The 16,160-nt window shown below is 41.5% G+C and overlaps 1 protein-coding gene across 6 annotated transcripts in view; it reads right to left on the bottom strand.

The window, feature by feature from the left end:
- The window catches only part of PPP1R12A (protein phosphatase 1 regulatory subunit 12A), a 198,276-nt gene that overhangs the window by 45,219 nt on the left and 136,897 nt on the right, over positions 1-16,160 (bottom strand). For 5 of the 6 annotated variants that reach the window (XM_025200923.1, XM_025200922.1, XM_006021108.3 and 2 more), the window contains exons 12-14: positions 9,599-9,721; positions 5,260-5,427; positions 4,618-4,794 (exon numbers count right to left, since the gene is read on the bottom strand). In XM_025200923.1, the coding sequence (XP_025056708.1) occupies positions 4,618-4,794; positions 5,260-5,427; positions 9,599-9,721 (468 nt within the window). The remainder of the gene's footprint in view (positions 1-4,617; positions 4,795-5,259; positions 5,428-9,598; positions 9,722-16,160) is intronic. The other variant, XM_025200924.1, reaches the window with a different exon arrangement.

The following is a 16,160-nucleotide window of genomic DNA, read 5'->3' as shown; positions in this document are numbered from 1 at the left end:
ATGGCTGCTCTGCCTGGCCCCATCCCCCACCTGGCCAAGTCTCCCAACACTTCAAAAAATGTTTTTTAAAAGCCCCACACTTTCCTGTGGCAGCAGTGCAATGTGCCACACGGTGTCTGGAAGCTGCATGGGGGGGCTATGCCTGAGTGCCCAGAGGCCCCAGTCGCTGCTGCTGCAGCTGGTGACTGTGGGGGTTTTTTCTTTTTCTTTTTTTGAAGTGCCCGGAGGCTGGGGCTGGGAAAGGCCGCCATGGAGCTGGGTGGGGGATGGGGCCAGGCAGGGCAGCCATGGGGGCTTCTGCCGCAGTTCCCCCTGCCCAGGGAGAAGCAGGCACAGCCAGAGGAGCCGTGGGGGAACCTGCAGCCAGCCACCGTGCCTGCCTCACCCCAGCTGATCCAAATCAGTGCCGAATCTTCTGAAGCCGATTCAGCTGATTTGATTCGGGACAGTGATCCAAATCTCCAAATCGAATTACTGTACTCTGAATTGGCCGAAACGAATACTTCCCTATTCGCACAACCCACAGTAACAAGCATGTAGGGAATCCTGAAGACAAAGGAACCTATATACATACATCCTTTTTCACTTATACCATCTCTGATCATATAAAAGTTTTAAAGCTACCAAATGACCCCCAAAAGGGTCTCTGCAATGCAGGGAAGTCCTCTCTCCAAGTGTAACTGTGCCATGTTTACCAGATCCTGTGCCACATTTACCAGTACACCCTAAGTGCAGATGACTTTCTAGGGACATTCTTGTCACCCTGCTATTCTGGACTGACAGAATAGTTCAGAGTCTGTTCAGAGCTTACTACAAAAATTAGTTCAGCCTTCAAGGCTACCGTGATAGATGGCTGAATAAGACCTCTAGACCAGTGCTTCTCAAACTATCTGATGTGGTGAACCAGCAATTTTTTTTCCAGTGGGCCAGGGACCAGTGCCTGGTTCAGCCAGTGGCAGCAACTGCGTGTAACAGCGCTACACAAATGCGCAACTGGCTCTTTCTCTTTCTTCACCTCACACGACGTGACATCACCTGGAGTGTTGGAATGTACAAACTGTGGCGCTATGACATATCAATGTTATGCTTCTGAAAATATTTTTCTCTCTTTCCTGGCAAGTCGCTGCAGACCGGCGACCGGTGGCTCGCGGACCGGCACCAGTCCGTGGACCACCACTTTGAGGACTGTTCTAGATCCTTAGCAGAGGAAACAAGTAGAAAATGGCACTACACCAGGGGTTGACAACATACAGCTTACAAACTGGATCTAACCCAGAGCCACTTGGTCCAGCCTGCAGAGCCTATGCAAGGGCTGGGCAGCTAGAAGCTTGCACCCACCACTACCACTTCTCCCCTCCTCCCACTTCCAGCTAGTAAAGAGCTGCACCAGGACTGGGCAGCTTTCAGCTGCACTACTACACAACCAGAAGCAAAGTGGGAGAGGAAAACAGCAGCAGCATGAACACAGCTTCCAACTGTCTGGCCTGAGCTCAGTTCCCCACCAGCTGTGCTGCACCACAGCTGAGGAGTGGGAGGTGGAGAGAAGCAGCAGCAGCACAGGTGCTGTGCGACTGAAGCCACTAGACCTGCATCAGGCCAGAGCTGGATTATCCCACCACATGGCTTGTAAAGGCTGCTGGCCACTGCATGAAGCCATTGTCTCCCCATCGTCAATCAGAGCACTGTTCTGACACAAGGACCAAGTGGGCAAAAGTCATACAACCTGCACTCTGTTCTTCTGTGAGTCTCAGTTACAGAAAGCCTCAGTCACAAGAACTGGCTTTGGCCCTTACTGAATTGTCTATAATAGTGGTAAATGCTAATTCACGCTCCAAACAAATGATTTTCTGTTACAGGATAAAATAACTACTTGATTTCAGAGCTACCAGTGTTTTCCTAAGTAATATTAACAGTCAATTAAGATTATCAAATGCGTTTTAGAACCATTACATTATCTGGAAGTTGAAAGAGCCTAAAACCAAACTCTTGTCTTGAAATGTAGTTTTATTTACACACTATGTAGCCTTTGAGGAAGTGCACGGAGCCATTCTGGATGACAAAACTGGCCAAGTTAGTTGCCTTTCAAAACAGGAGACTTCACGTCATTTGATCTCAGATACAAAATGAAATATGGTTTGTTATGTTTTATCAGCAGCTCTCTTAAGAGCCTTCTGCCTTTGAGTAATACACTAGAAACACTAAAAACGTTAATGTTTAATACATCTCAAAGTTGACTTGTTTTTCAGTTTGGAAATACTAAATATGTATTTAAAGTCACTTTTAAGATGCATATTTTCAACTGTAACATCCTAGTAATAACTGGACAAAGTGCCCATCCATCTATCACGTAAAAACTACCACCTAGTATTCCCATAATTGTTTGCAGCTCTGAAACCAAGCTTTTAAAAGTAACAAATATACAATCACTGGTTTATATATTTTCTTTGCATGTAACTGTTATGAATACATGACCAACTGTACTTTTAGCTTGTCACAAGCTTGTTTAACTAAACTTAAAAAAAAGTACTCTTAGAGCAGAGTAGGAATGTCCACACAGGGAGCTGTAACAGTATAAACCAAATGTATATACAAGCCCACGTAGACGTAGAATGTGCTGAACCTGTAGTGGTGTTTGTTACTATTATTACACTGGAACTGAAAAGCTGCTATACCACTAGTATGCTTTCAGAACTGGTTAAACAAAAACAAACAAACAAACAAACCAGTTTCTCTTCCTAAAATTTTCCCCAAAATAGTACTGTATACTAAAAATCATTCTAATATCTTGTAATGGACTTGGTTATCAAATACAAATTTACAGACATTTGATCTATAAGAGCACTGGCAGACTTTGGGGGGAAATACACTCTACCGGAAGCAACAGTGCGTCACTTCAACCCGGTTCTGCAGCATCTGTATAGATCAGGCACTTCGTTAGGGCATTTTTCCATTTACATAAGTTGATTCAATCAGCTATTATATAAAAGTGCCAGAAAAGATCCACTAAAGTACCCGATCTATACAGATGTTGGGAAAGCTGGGTCCAAAGCACGTTTCCCCCCCTGCCCCCACCCAATTCTTTTAAGCAGGCTAAATGAGGACCTACTAACTTATATTAAAAAAAACAGGAATAGCATGCTGTGCATGTACTCAATATACCATATTTACTCACATACCACACACTGATTTGGGGGGAAAGGCTGCTTCCAAAATTGGGGTCCATGTTTTAAGCAAGGAAGCTGTTTTTTCTTCACTGGAACAGAAGCATAGGAAGGTAATGCTAAAGATGGGAGTCTCTTGTAGCACTGGAGTCTCTCTCATGCAGCAAGCAAGAGTGATGGAGTGTAGTACTAACTCATTCATAGCCACTCACAAACTGGCAACAGTTGTTGGCTGATCAGCTGAAAAGCTATGCCCAATTTAAGAGCAGGGATGAGAGGGCTAACACTTTGAACTCCATCCCTCCGGCCTTTTGTCCCATCTTGCAGCGCTGCCTTCCTATGAAAAAGGCCAGCTCCAGACTATTCTGCCACCCCAAGTCAGGTTCTTATGGGGGGAAGGGGATTGCAATATGCATGAAAATACTTTTTTTAAAGTTTAAAACAGATCATCAGTGCATCAAATTTTCATGCATATATAGTCATTACTCCAACTCAATTCGTACTCCAGTTCAATTAATTCAGATAATTTCCAAGGTCTCTTATGGTATACTGATATAAGCTGTCAATAATGCATCTACCTTTGCATGTTACAACCTGGGGGACAACAGAGATTCATGGTATGCAGACCAGTTGCAGAGATCTACTAATGTATACTTTACTCTTAATAATATACATGCAATACCCAAACAGGTCAGTGAGAGTGAATGACTGAATAATAGCCTTAAGTCTGGATTTTGTTTTCCTTTTAGTCCATATCAGACTTTTAATGTTTAAAGTAATCAGCTTAAAACTCAAATTATTTTAATTACAGGTTCTCTTTGAAGGTACCAACGTTTTTACTAACTTCAAATGGCTGCTATCTATTCTTATGAAGGTTCCATGACAGCTGCTTTGCCTGCCATAACCATATCCCCTTATAGAATATGCATGTGTCAAGTAAGGCTGCAACCAAATAGCTTGAGAGCCATGTGATGCTTCATATGACTCCACTCTAAGGGGCAGGGAGGAAAGAAACCATTCCCATATCATGCCAGTTAAAGTCCATATCAGCCACTCCACTACATGTAAAAAAATCTGACTTATAATCAGAACATACTTCCAATTCTCATAGCAATCATAATTCATTTAAATATACAAATACAAGTTTTCAAGTAGCATGTTTCAAATTTTAATGCAAACACCACAAACACGATAAGCAAGACAGAAAATTCAGACAATTACCACGTTGTCTGTTGTTGCAAGAGTTTTTGTAGGATTCTTTGGAAGCTTCTCTCAAGGTAGGTTTTGGAAGCTTAATTATTTGAAGTGTGTTAACAAGTTTCACTACATTTAATAAATAGACAATTACTGGTTCTCTTCTAGTCCCATCAGATTTATGGTTAACCACTGCACTCTTCTAACAAATAAAAAGATAATTCTGTACAAGAAAAACAGTACTCTCAAAACCTTTACACACCTCCGTCTCTCCCTGACCTCTGATGTTGAGGATACAGTGCCAGAAGTAGCCGTAGTCACGCTTGTGGAAGTGGCTGTAGCATTTACAACAGATGGTGCAACAGGAACGGTCACTGCTGTAGGAACATTGTCCTTTTCTTTCTCAGAACTATCCTCAGCCCACAAACGATTTGAGGTACTATAGCATCATAAGCAGCAGCACAAAAGAGAGAAAAGGAAACAGCTAAACAAATAAAGCACTTTACTAAACAGCTAACAACATGCAACTTGAGGAATGGATTTTTTTTTTTTTTTTGTAAAGGTAAACATACGTGAGATGAGTCTCCACTGTAACGTATAAAGCTCATCTAGAGCTACCGGATTGAATAAATTTAAAATTAAATAATATTATACCTTTGTGGGGTTTTAAAAATATATATTCTTTGTCCTTCTGTCTTGAATGCTTTCTTTGCTAGACATGCAAATCTGCCACTTCATAGCAAAAGCCATTCACAATACTTTTGAGCCAAATGGTATAAATTAAAAAAAAGGGAAAATTAAAAAATCCACAGCCCCATGACCTACTGAACAAGAACGCATGCACATACATAAGCACACAGTAGGTCTGACCAAAAAAAAAAAAAAAGTGTGCTGAGGCCCTTACCTGCTTTGTAAGCTTACTGAAGTAGAACCCGTTGTAGTCTTTGTAGTAGTGTTTGCGCTGGTAAGCAGGGGTTTCTGAAGACCAGCTGGAGAGGTAACTGTTGGCGCTGCCGTAGTAGTTGGAACACTAGAACTAATCAAATCATCTTGTCTTCTACCAAAGGAGCCACTGAAGGAGAGAATTACATAATATGTCATGTGCATCTCACTATTCATTAAAAGACCATAATGGTATAAATTACCTTCATGGTTCCTTCTTGTCAGTGGTGCTTCTCCTGATCAAGTAAAACACAAACTCTTTCAGCCATATTAAAATAGAATTCCATCTTTAGTTTCCTTGACTGAGACCCTATTTCTGCTTCCAGTGCTGTCCTCTGGAAGTCACCTTTAATACTGTAATCAGGGCTCATGGTAGAGGTGATCTCTTTTAATAGACCGACAAGATTTTTGTAAAAAAAAATTCTTTAATTGCAAGCTTTTGGGAGCAAACACCGTTCATTAGACATCGGAGGACAGATTGTAAAAGTGCTCCAGGGTAGAAATGAAAGTCCGTATTTCACAGGATTTCACAGAGGACTCAACAGATGGAAAGCTCCTCTGGGCAGGCAGTTCTTGCAATTAAAGAATTTTTTTTGCAACCATCTGGTTGGTCTAATAAAAGATATCACCTCTACCATAAGCCCCGATTGCTTTTTTCTTCTAGACCAATACGGCTATAACCTGGATAACCTTTAATACTGAATATTCATTCTCCTACTCAGAAAGGTCTGGAACCACCGGGTATCACTAACCACAATGTGTGGATGGATGGTACTGGCCAAAGACCTCATCTATTTTACCACCATTCACCTTATTTTCACACTGTGACCCCTCTCTATAGCTCTTCATAGTGATACAGACTACAGAAAATGCAGAACGCTGCTGTACAGCTTTTATTGACAGGGCCAATATTAAATTACTTTTGTTTCAACAGTTAAAATATGTTGTGCTTGTTTCAAAGCTTTCTGGATTTTCTTCTCTCAGAAAGATCAGAATCATAGAATCATACAAAATTTGGGTTGGAGGGACCTCAGGTGGTCATCTAGTCCAACCCCCCGCCTAAAGCAGAACCAGCTCCAACTATACCATCCCAATTATTATGCTACCCTAATACCTTTCCCGTCCATCTTCACTCTTCAGAGTATGGAGAAGAGAACATATTGATATCTACATTATATCAATCGGCTCTGTAATTTCAATTCTGCATGATGGGACTGGAAGTGCTATGATCATATGCATATTTCTATGCCTGTATTTAACACCAGCAATGGCACAGACTGCTCAGATCATTAACCACATTACTAACTGCAAAACAACTGCATACATGATGGCCAATTTGCCATCACTACTCTGGATTCTGGGTTCTTGTTGCTAGAATTATAAAATGGCACATAAAACGTCCTGTTATAAGAACAATCTTGTACAAGACAAGAAGTATGCTGATGTATGCCAAATTCAGAAATTTACATACCATTTCTCAAACCATAGCAATGCAGGAGTTACCGTTGTTTTTACCGCCCCTTTAAGTTAACCAAATGATACAAAGGAACTAGAAGGAGCCAGAATTGCTTAACTAAAATACACTTAGCTTGGGAGAGCTCCCAGTTGTTATGGAATTGGCATATTCAGATCCTAGCCAGGCTAGATCAAGCCAGATGTAAAAAAAATAGGAACGTTTTGGGACTGCTGTGAAGTGGCACAAGTATCACACTGCTTTAAAGTTATGTTGACCCTGAGGACACAAAATTCTCTTGGATGTTCAAGTGACGTAAGACCCAGGCTCCAGGAAAACATCACAATCCCCACCACAGCCAGATCAGTAGAGAAAATGGGTAATAAAACAAAAAGGTTTTCAACTTTAAATAAATATGCATAGCATCATGTTGTATCAGGAGATCCAATAATAAAAAACATCATTTATTTCTGTCCCTTCCTTGTATCCTCTTTTCTGCTGGATCATTAACTCAGCCTTTAAAAAATTAAACTAGCAACAGTATTAATTTAAGTTTGTATGTGCCCAAGTACCTAAGTAATATTTTAATGTCACCCTTTTTCCTTTCCCATGTTCACTGAATGCTGCTTCCTCACTAGCTATATCCTGTCCAAAATTATATTGTAAGACATGTCTTAGCTCAGAAAAAAATGCCTTATAGGACTATGTGTTAAGCCCTGCATAAGTTAATAAATCTGCTCACTAGTAGTAGACAGAAAATCATACCAAAGACTACCTGTAATACAGAAGGGGCCTTTTATACTGAAAACCAAATTTCCACAAAATTTGAAATTTTATTAGATTTGTTAGGTGCCTTAAGACAAATAAAGTACTACATTGATAAAGATATATGCCCAAGACACAAGAATGTAACCAGTGAGTAGTTGTTAAGATACTAGACCAGAGGTAGGCAACCCCCAGCATGGGTGCCAGAGCATGGCATGCAAAGGTATTTTGTTTGGCACGCACACCTCCGGGGCAGACAGCAGGGAGAGGGCCAGGGCTGTGCTGCCACAACAAGGATTGGGCCTCTCATGGCTCCCTCAATATCCACCCATGGCATGCCAACATCTTACAAGTCAAAGTTGTGGATGTTTATAGCATTCTGGCCAAAAATGTTGCTGACCCCTGTACTAGACCATGGGCGAAATATTCACAGTACCTAAATAACAAAGGAGCCCACGTCCTATTTTTAAGCACAGGTCTCACTGTCTACAGCCACCTTGAAAGTAAGTCTTTGGAAAATGTTCTCTTCTGGCAGTAAGAACAAATCATCAAGAATGAAGATCTATTTCAAAGTACTATAAATATGAGGAAGATATAGAAAAAGCTGATGGCACTACATTTCAAGAATAACAGAAAATTAAGATTTCTACAGTAACAGATGGCCACAGATGGAAAATTGTTCATGCAACCTTAACTAACATTTCTCCAAAAGAATAACAAGTCTTAAATCAAGGATTGCTCGGTGTTATTTTAAAAAGTTAAATTTTTTTGGAATTTGCTTTTAGGAAAACATGAAAAATGTCTTCCGAATCTCGTAGTCAAATTATTTCATATTGTGGAACCATTCATTCAGTGACAGAGAAGAATTAAAAGGCTGTGATCCACATAAAAACTTCCCCATGTGCATGTTCAGGTCTTTTAGTGTACCGCTAAGTCTTTTTAGTTATACATTACATCAGCAGTGCTCAAGCTTTTAGCCCCACAAGCCAAACGAGCAGAATAGGGCTAGTCTGTGTGCTGGATTGAGCCCTATGCGCCCAGCCAGGCACCTGCAGAGCCTCAGCTGGCCTCCAAACATTAGATTCAGGTCCTGCACCAGCCCCCATGTGCTCAGATTGAGCCTATGCTGTTCCTGCCCAGCCTTGCATGCCAAGATCGGACACCCAGTCTAGCATGCAGAACCTAGGGCTCCCTAAGGGTCCTGAAATTTGGCAGCCAGGCAGAAGAGGCACTGCTTCCAGCCACTAAGTTTTCAGATGTGCAGGCATGATGACACAGCACTGGGGGCCAGATCTGGCTGGGGAATGAGCACTGCTGTATTACATTCAAATACCTAGACTCACAATCATGCAAGAATAGTCCCACCAAAATCAATAACTGATCAGAGTAAAATTAATCATGGGGTTGGACTAGAAGACCTCTGACAGTCTAATTGCCAAGTTTGCAGGATCTGGACCCTTCTGAGATCTTTGTGAAATGGGTACTGTACATATATTTCCAACAGAATCATCCATTAGTCATATGAAAATCACTAAGTGCCATATCCTGAGAAAAAAATCCCACAGACTACAGACTACACACCATGAGGCCTGAAGCAATGCTTAATTTTAAAAGCACTGCCAAGTCAACATTTGGAGAGAGGGCAAATAATGGGACAGGCATTTTTTCCACTTGGGTCTCAAAAGGCTGAAGCTTTTTTCATTCCAATAGTTAAAGTCACTTTCAGCTGTTGAACAAAACTGGGAAATTTCAGACAAATTTCAGACACGTTATTTACTATCACTCCTATTTTAAACTGTCCAGCTCAAATAGATTTGTAAGTCTATACAAATTAGTAGTAAGCCTATAAAACAAGTAATGTTCATTCTTTTAATAAATAAAATAAAGTCCCAATGCACACCTGGAAAAGTTGTTTTAACTTATATTTCTTCACCAGTAGCATCAGCTTTGTTATCACAGGCGATGAAACTACAATATTTAAATTTAAAACTGCCCATATACCATACCGGTAATTGTGGTGCCTCAGGCCAAAGTTAACCCGTGTACTTATCTTATAGAAAATTCTACCCAAAGATTGCCATACCTTCTTTGATAACTTGCATTCTGTGATGTAGGGCCTTCATTCAAAGTGTTCTTCTTGACATCATCTTCCCATTTTCTTCTCGTGTAAGAACCACTACTACGTACTGAGCTAGCAGACAAGTCCCTGTAAAAAGATTGCATTTTTGCAAACACTTAAGTTAAAAATAGTTTTGTTAGTTTCTTTGAAGAGAGCTAAACACTAGAAAGAAAAAGAAAAGAATTGGGATGCAAGAATTACGTAAAAAGGTGAAAACATGAATACAGGAATTCAATATAATTAGGAATTCTGAAACTTTCTATACATAAAGTACTATGTCCAGTCATGTTATGACTGAACACCAAAAAAAAAGACTGAAGGAATCTGTGGGAGTGAAAAGAATCCATGATTATCAAATTAATAATCAGCACGTATATGCTGACATCACTGACAAGAGCAAGAATCTCTAATACTTATTCTCAGGGGTGTCAAAGCGAGAACTAGTAACTCTACTAAGGAACTAGTCTCACAGCATCTCTCGTTCCTGACAGTGATTTCCTAGCTCAAAAGCTGCTTGGCTCCATCAGGTAGTGAAAGCTCAGAATAATATGCAACATGACCTACAAAAGCCACTCTAGAGGCCTAATCTGTACGGTAACCTACAACTACTTTAGTTCCTAGGTAGTTCCAGCAGTTTGAAGGAAGCAAGAACTCCACCAAAGCAAGCCAACTGCAAAAATAACTTTACTATGGGAAAAAAGGAACAGATATAGTTCAACAAAGTATAAAATAAAAAAATGAAAAAAGAATTGAAAAAAATCCATCAACTTTGAGCCAAGAACAAGCAGAAGTGTAGAGAAAGGGGGGGAAGGAGAGAAAATGACATCTGGAAATGATATGCTGGGTACCTCACATTCCCCATGACAGAATTTACCCCCCAAATCACTCACTTCTTACTACAAAATGGTATCCAGAATCTCAGCTGTTCTCTTAAAAAAACAACTTTTTTTAGCTCTTATGTTGTTGTGTAGAAGAACCTTAAGAATGTAAACCACATCAGCTAAAGGAACATCTCCTGATGCTCAAGAGAGAGATAAACTGCCCTATGCTTAATGAAAGCCTTTTTAACAGCCCAATTTTGCTGTTACAGGGTATGGCATTGTGCAAAGATATCAAAGAATTCCAATTTTTTTGTAAAATTTGCCGTTCTACTGTAGCCAGGTCTATGGCATTGTGTCCAGCTCCATACCTATTAGGTCTTGCCTGGAGGAACTGCATCCTCTGTAGCTTTTGTTCCAATGGGAAGTTATATGAATTACAAAGTATACTCTCTGGAGACAGAGAGCCAGCACTCTTCGGAAAAGCTGGTGTTAAGAGAAGGTAGCGGGGGACTGAAGTTGAGGAAATATCAGAAACCACAGCTTTACTTCAATAAGTTGCTGGGCTGGATTGTAGGGATCAGTGGACTTGCTTCTATGTGGAGAGTGATCAGACTAGATGATGAATTTTAACAAGCCCTTCTTCCTTGAAACTTTAAATATATAATGAGCATGCCTGTGGAACAATGCAGTAAAGGCAGACAGAGCCAAGCAAATAAACACCCGACACAGCAACAAGCTGCCCCATCCTGGCCAGGTATGGAGAAAGCAAGTGAAGGACATTCTGTTGCTAATGGTTGGTTGATACTGCAACAGCCGAGGTAAATGAGACCAGGCAGTAGGAAAACATAACAAAAAATTCCATTGCTGCAATAATCATTGCAAAATTAGTTGATGTCTTTAGCAGAAATGAGTATTTTCCACTAAGAGCTACAGGTGTGGATATTTAGTGGTGTTTAAGATGTGTATAACAAATATTTCATTGACATAGAGCGCAAAGGTGTCAAACTCATCCCATCAGCTAAGGCTGAACCTAGACAGGGAGGTTACTTTTCGGGCCAGATTTGGCCCAGGCCACAGGATGGTGGCAACAGGTCCAGTAGGGACAGTGGTGGGTGCAGTAGGGACAGAATCAGTAAGGCAAACAGTGATGGGACAGGGAGAGTAAGGCTGTCAGCATAGCCCTCACTTGTCATCCTGCCACTGATGGCCCTGTCCACCAAGGTCTAGAAGCCCCAGATCCTGTGACAGGCCACCCCATCCCCCAGGGGTAGACCACCAGGCTAGATGAAGCAGCACCATGGACTGGATCCAGGCCACAGTCTTTATGTTTGATGCCCCGATACAGAATAAATGAATACTGAAGCAGAATTTGGTCCCCTTGGGCTGTAGAGTGGGTCCAGATTATAAATTACAAAGAAATATTTCTCTCTCTCAAGATTAAATCAATGCAGGAGGCTTGTTCTGGGTGAAGTCTCAAAGAATAAAATCAAAATAAAAGACAAACATTGTTAAAAACAAACCAACAGTAACTAAGCGATTTCAGCATGAAAGGAAGAAAGCCATACCTCCAAAGGATAGAAAGCCTAAGCAGCTTCAGCCACATGACCTTAAAAAAAGTAAAAGCTTATCAAGAACTGGCCAACTCAAATAAGAGATACTCCAAAAAGAAAACAAAATTGAAGGGGGAAGGATTGCTTAAATGCTCCTTTTTCAAAACAGATTCTGCCACCCAGAGACTGAATTTAAGCAATAGCGCTTTATAAATGTAAGAAAAGTCATGTGTTTGCCTTCTGCATGTTATAAACTGAAACCCTCTTAAGAAAAAAACAAAATGTGTTCTTCCATTTCAGTAGAAACCACTTGATATTATAAGTAGTGATATGACCTTTCAAGTGCAGGCTTTTCAGCTAATAAAGAGATGTACAATTAGAGAACCATTTAGATATGGTCCTTCCAATGATTTTATTGGGGCAAATACTTAGGTGGCCTTCTTGAGGCCTTTAGTGTGTTCCACACATTAATCCAAGGATTTCATAGATTTCATAGACATTAGGGCTAGAAGGGACCTTGGAAGATCATCAAGTCCAGCCCCCCGCCCCAGGGGCAGGAAGTCAGCTGGGGTCAAAGAATCCCAGCAAGATAAATGTTCAGATGTCTCTTAAAGGAGTCCAGAGTAGGTGCTTGCACCACCTCTGGAGGCAGTCTGATCCAAGCCTTGGGGGCTTGGACAGAAAAGAAGTTCTTCCTTACGTCCAGCCTGAAATGGTCTTGGAAGAGTTTGTGACCATTTGACCTTGTCATCCCTTGGGGCGCTCTGGTGAACAGACGTTTCCCCATATCCTGATGTACACCCCTTAAGTACTTATAGGCAGCCACCAGGTGACCCCTGAGCCTGCGCTTTTCCAGGCTGAAGAGTTCCATGGCTCTCAGCCTCTCTTCATAAGACCCGTTCTCTTGCCCTCTGATCATGCACGTGGCTCTCCTCTGGACTCTCTCAAGCTTCTCCACATCCTTTTTTAACTGTGGAGCCCAGAACTGGCTCCAGCTGCAGCCTCACCAAGGCCAAGTACAGCGAGAGGATGATATCCTGAGATTTACTTGAGAAGCATCTATGGATGCAAGACAGAGTTTTGCTCGATTTACCAGCTGCAACATCGAGGATCTTCAAACAAAGTGGACAAGTGACTGTGGGAGAAAGTGCAAGAAAAAAGTGCTGGGCAAGTGCACCAAACACTAAGTGAAACTTTTAAGCACCTAAAAGTTTAACTCAAATTAAACAAAAAAGACTGAAAAAAATAAGTAGTCACAGATTGAGGACCTGGAAGGGCATCTGCATCTAACCTCCACTACTTCGGAGGATCCAGCAGCTCTTGAACTAGGATTCTATTCTCTCGGGAGGTAGAAGCCAGAGACTCAGGAGTGAAATACCTTTGCAGATAATTGCTCTAAATATTTTTCTGGGTTTTTTCTTGGGCTGAAAAAGGGCAATGATGTGAGAGGAATGCGTGGGAGAGGATATCACAAAAAAAATGAAAACAGAATTTTCAGGCACAGCACAAAGTGTTTGAAGACTGCACTACAAAAAAGGTAGTTGTCTGATCCTCAAAACTGCTCCTACAAAAACCTTAACAGCATTGAAAAGACAGACAGCAGTTTAGAAGGGTCCCTGATTAATGCACTGATATACAAGAGTAAAAGGAGCACACAAGTCTTCTTGCTTTAATCTTCCACTACAATAAGCCTACTCCAAAACTTTTCCTTTTATGCTTGGCCTTCTAGACTAAAGAGAAGAGAGAGCTAAATGGAAACGAATTACTAAGACTTTAAACAGAGTCAAGAATGCAGGCTCTAATTGCAGGCAAGGAAACCCCAATAAAAGTTTTTATAAGGCAAGTTAAGTTTTTTAGACAGTCTGGCTGGCTGTAAAATTCTGTCTTCTAAAATTGTCTGTAAAAATAGAATCCCAGAAGTGCTGGACTCTCATATTCTGCCACATGTGATCCTTTCAAAATGAAGATCGAATATACTGCCCTAATTTTACATTGGTGGAAAAAGATCAGAATCTATTAAGCTGATCAGATCAAATGCAAGGAAAGAGAAAGTACCTGTGCCAGCAATAAAATTGTATATATTATTATAATTTAAGGGTCTTTGGTAGCTACTGGGCGCGTCTACATGAGACACTACTGCACAGTAGCGTCAGCAGGCACTAACTGTGATGCAACAATACTGTGCAGTAGTAACGAGCTCTCTGCTACTGTGCAGTAGCCTCTGAAAAAAAACCATGTAGGGATGCTTACGCACATACTAAGTGACTGTGCAGTCTGCTGCTCACGTAGACATGGCCACTGTTCCCATATTACCAAACAAAAATATTTGATAACACTTAAATATTTGTATAGGCATGACAACCTTGAAAACAATGCCCACATGATTAACCTTCTAGATGCATAAATTGATACTCTGAAGAATTTTTTGCAAAGTGACAAAAAAATCTAAAAGTAATAAGATTTTCTGGGTACATCTGAAGCCCACCCCCCACTGGAAAAAAATCAGACTCTCTCTAAGCTGAATGTACACTTGGGTAACTTCACAAACAGGATATTACTCCCTTGGAGTCTGCTACTGTTAATATGGGAGTGAAAAAGTAAGGCAAAAGCATTTGCATAGGCAAAATCAGTAGCCATATCAGCAGCAACTATGAGCAAGCCTGCAGCTGTAGTGATATTATGCTAGTATGGGCATGAATCATCACATCTGCATCTGTGGCATGAAAAGTCAACTTTGAAACTCATCTTGCCCAAGTAGCATATTTAAAAAGTTATTTCTGGCACTGTTAGCTGCTGAAATATACCATATTTACTCAAATACAAGACAAGATTTTTTTACCCAATTAGCACAGGGGGAAAAAAATCCCCTCATCTTACATTCACAGAAGATGAAACCTCATTAAGTACACAGCCCATTATTAAATTGCTGTCAAAAGCAGCATGTGCTCAGTAACCAAAACCACCTACAAAATTTGATTCAATGCAGCCAATACTGACCTTGACTATAAAACACATGACCCATATTAGGCAAACATACTGATGGGAACCTACCACAAGAACAGGTTAATACAGCACCTATAGCTGAATAAGATATATGGTATTACCCATTGCGCACAGTCCTCCTCAGTGCCAACTCTTTTTCAAGTCATGGTGAGCCACTACATTGAATACATTTCAACTTCCTCTTCACTCCCAGAGGAAGTGGAGCTGTACCTTTCTTTCCCCATTTCCACTATTTTTGTTTCTTCACCTGCCTTAAATGTCTGGCAAACATTAAACAGGGCTCCAAACATTTCACCCACAGTCTGTCACTCCTCTCTCAGCATGTTGCATATGATGGCTCTGCCCTTCATGAAGCAGAGCTGGACTAGGTTGCCTTGCACGTCATCTGCATATAAATTTTTGGAGGATCCCAGGACTTGTGACAAGAACACCTGGTTTCAGTCATGAGTGGGGGGCTAATACAGGAGCTCAGGTGGTATTTTCCTCCATTTTCCCAGTAAGTGGACGGGGTAGGCGTCATGAGGCCTGCACTGACGTGGTTAACCGGCAGCTTCAGAGCTGGTGCCAAGAGGCAGGCTTTGGGTTTTTTGATAACGACCCATGTTTTTGTAAGGAGGGCATGCTGGGGTGGGATGGGTTTCACCTCTCCCCTAATGGCAGACGTATCTTTTCCTCTAGGTTGGCTGATCTCGTATAGCGGGCTTTAAACTAGCTTCGCTGGGGGAAGGGGCTGCTTCGAGTGGAGAGGATGCGTCACCAGCATGCAGGGTGACAAGAGGAAGGGAAGCACAGGTAAGCATCAACGTCCGAGGAGCAGGGGGCCACAACTGTCCTGGGAGCGGGAGGAAGGCACGAGCACCCTCAGGAGGCCTCAGGTGCCTCTACACTAATGCTTGTAGTATGGGGCATAAGCAGGAAGAACTATGCCTCCTGATTGCAAGTAAGAACCCAGACTTAGTAGGGCTCACAGAAACCTGGTGGGACCCTACCTACGACTGGGCGGTGGGCATTTGGGGGTATACCCTATATAGAAGAGACAGGACAGATAAGAAAGGTGGGGGGGTTGCGCTCTATGTCAAAGAGCGCCTCACATCATCAAGGATTAGCTTTGGGTTAGAGGAGGGTCGGGCAGAGACACTATGGGTCAAACTA

Source organism: Alligator sinensis, unplaced genomic scaffold (assembly GCF_000455745.1).
Source record: "Alligator sinensis unplaced genomic scaffold, ASM45574v1 scaffold465_1, whole genome shotgun sequence".
In the NCBI taxonomy this organism is placed as follows: domain Eukaryota; kingdom Metazoa; phylum Chordata; order Crocodylia; family Alligatoridae; genus Alligator; species Alligator sinensis.
Note: the sequence above shows the minus strand (reverse complement) of the source record. Positions and strands in the feature narration are given on the sequence as shown.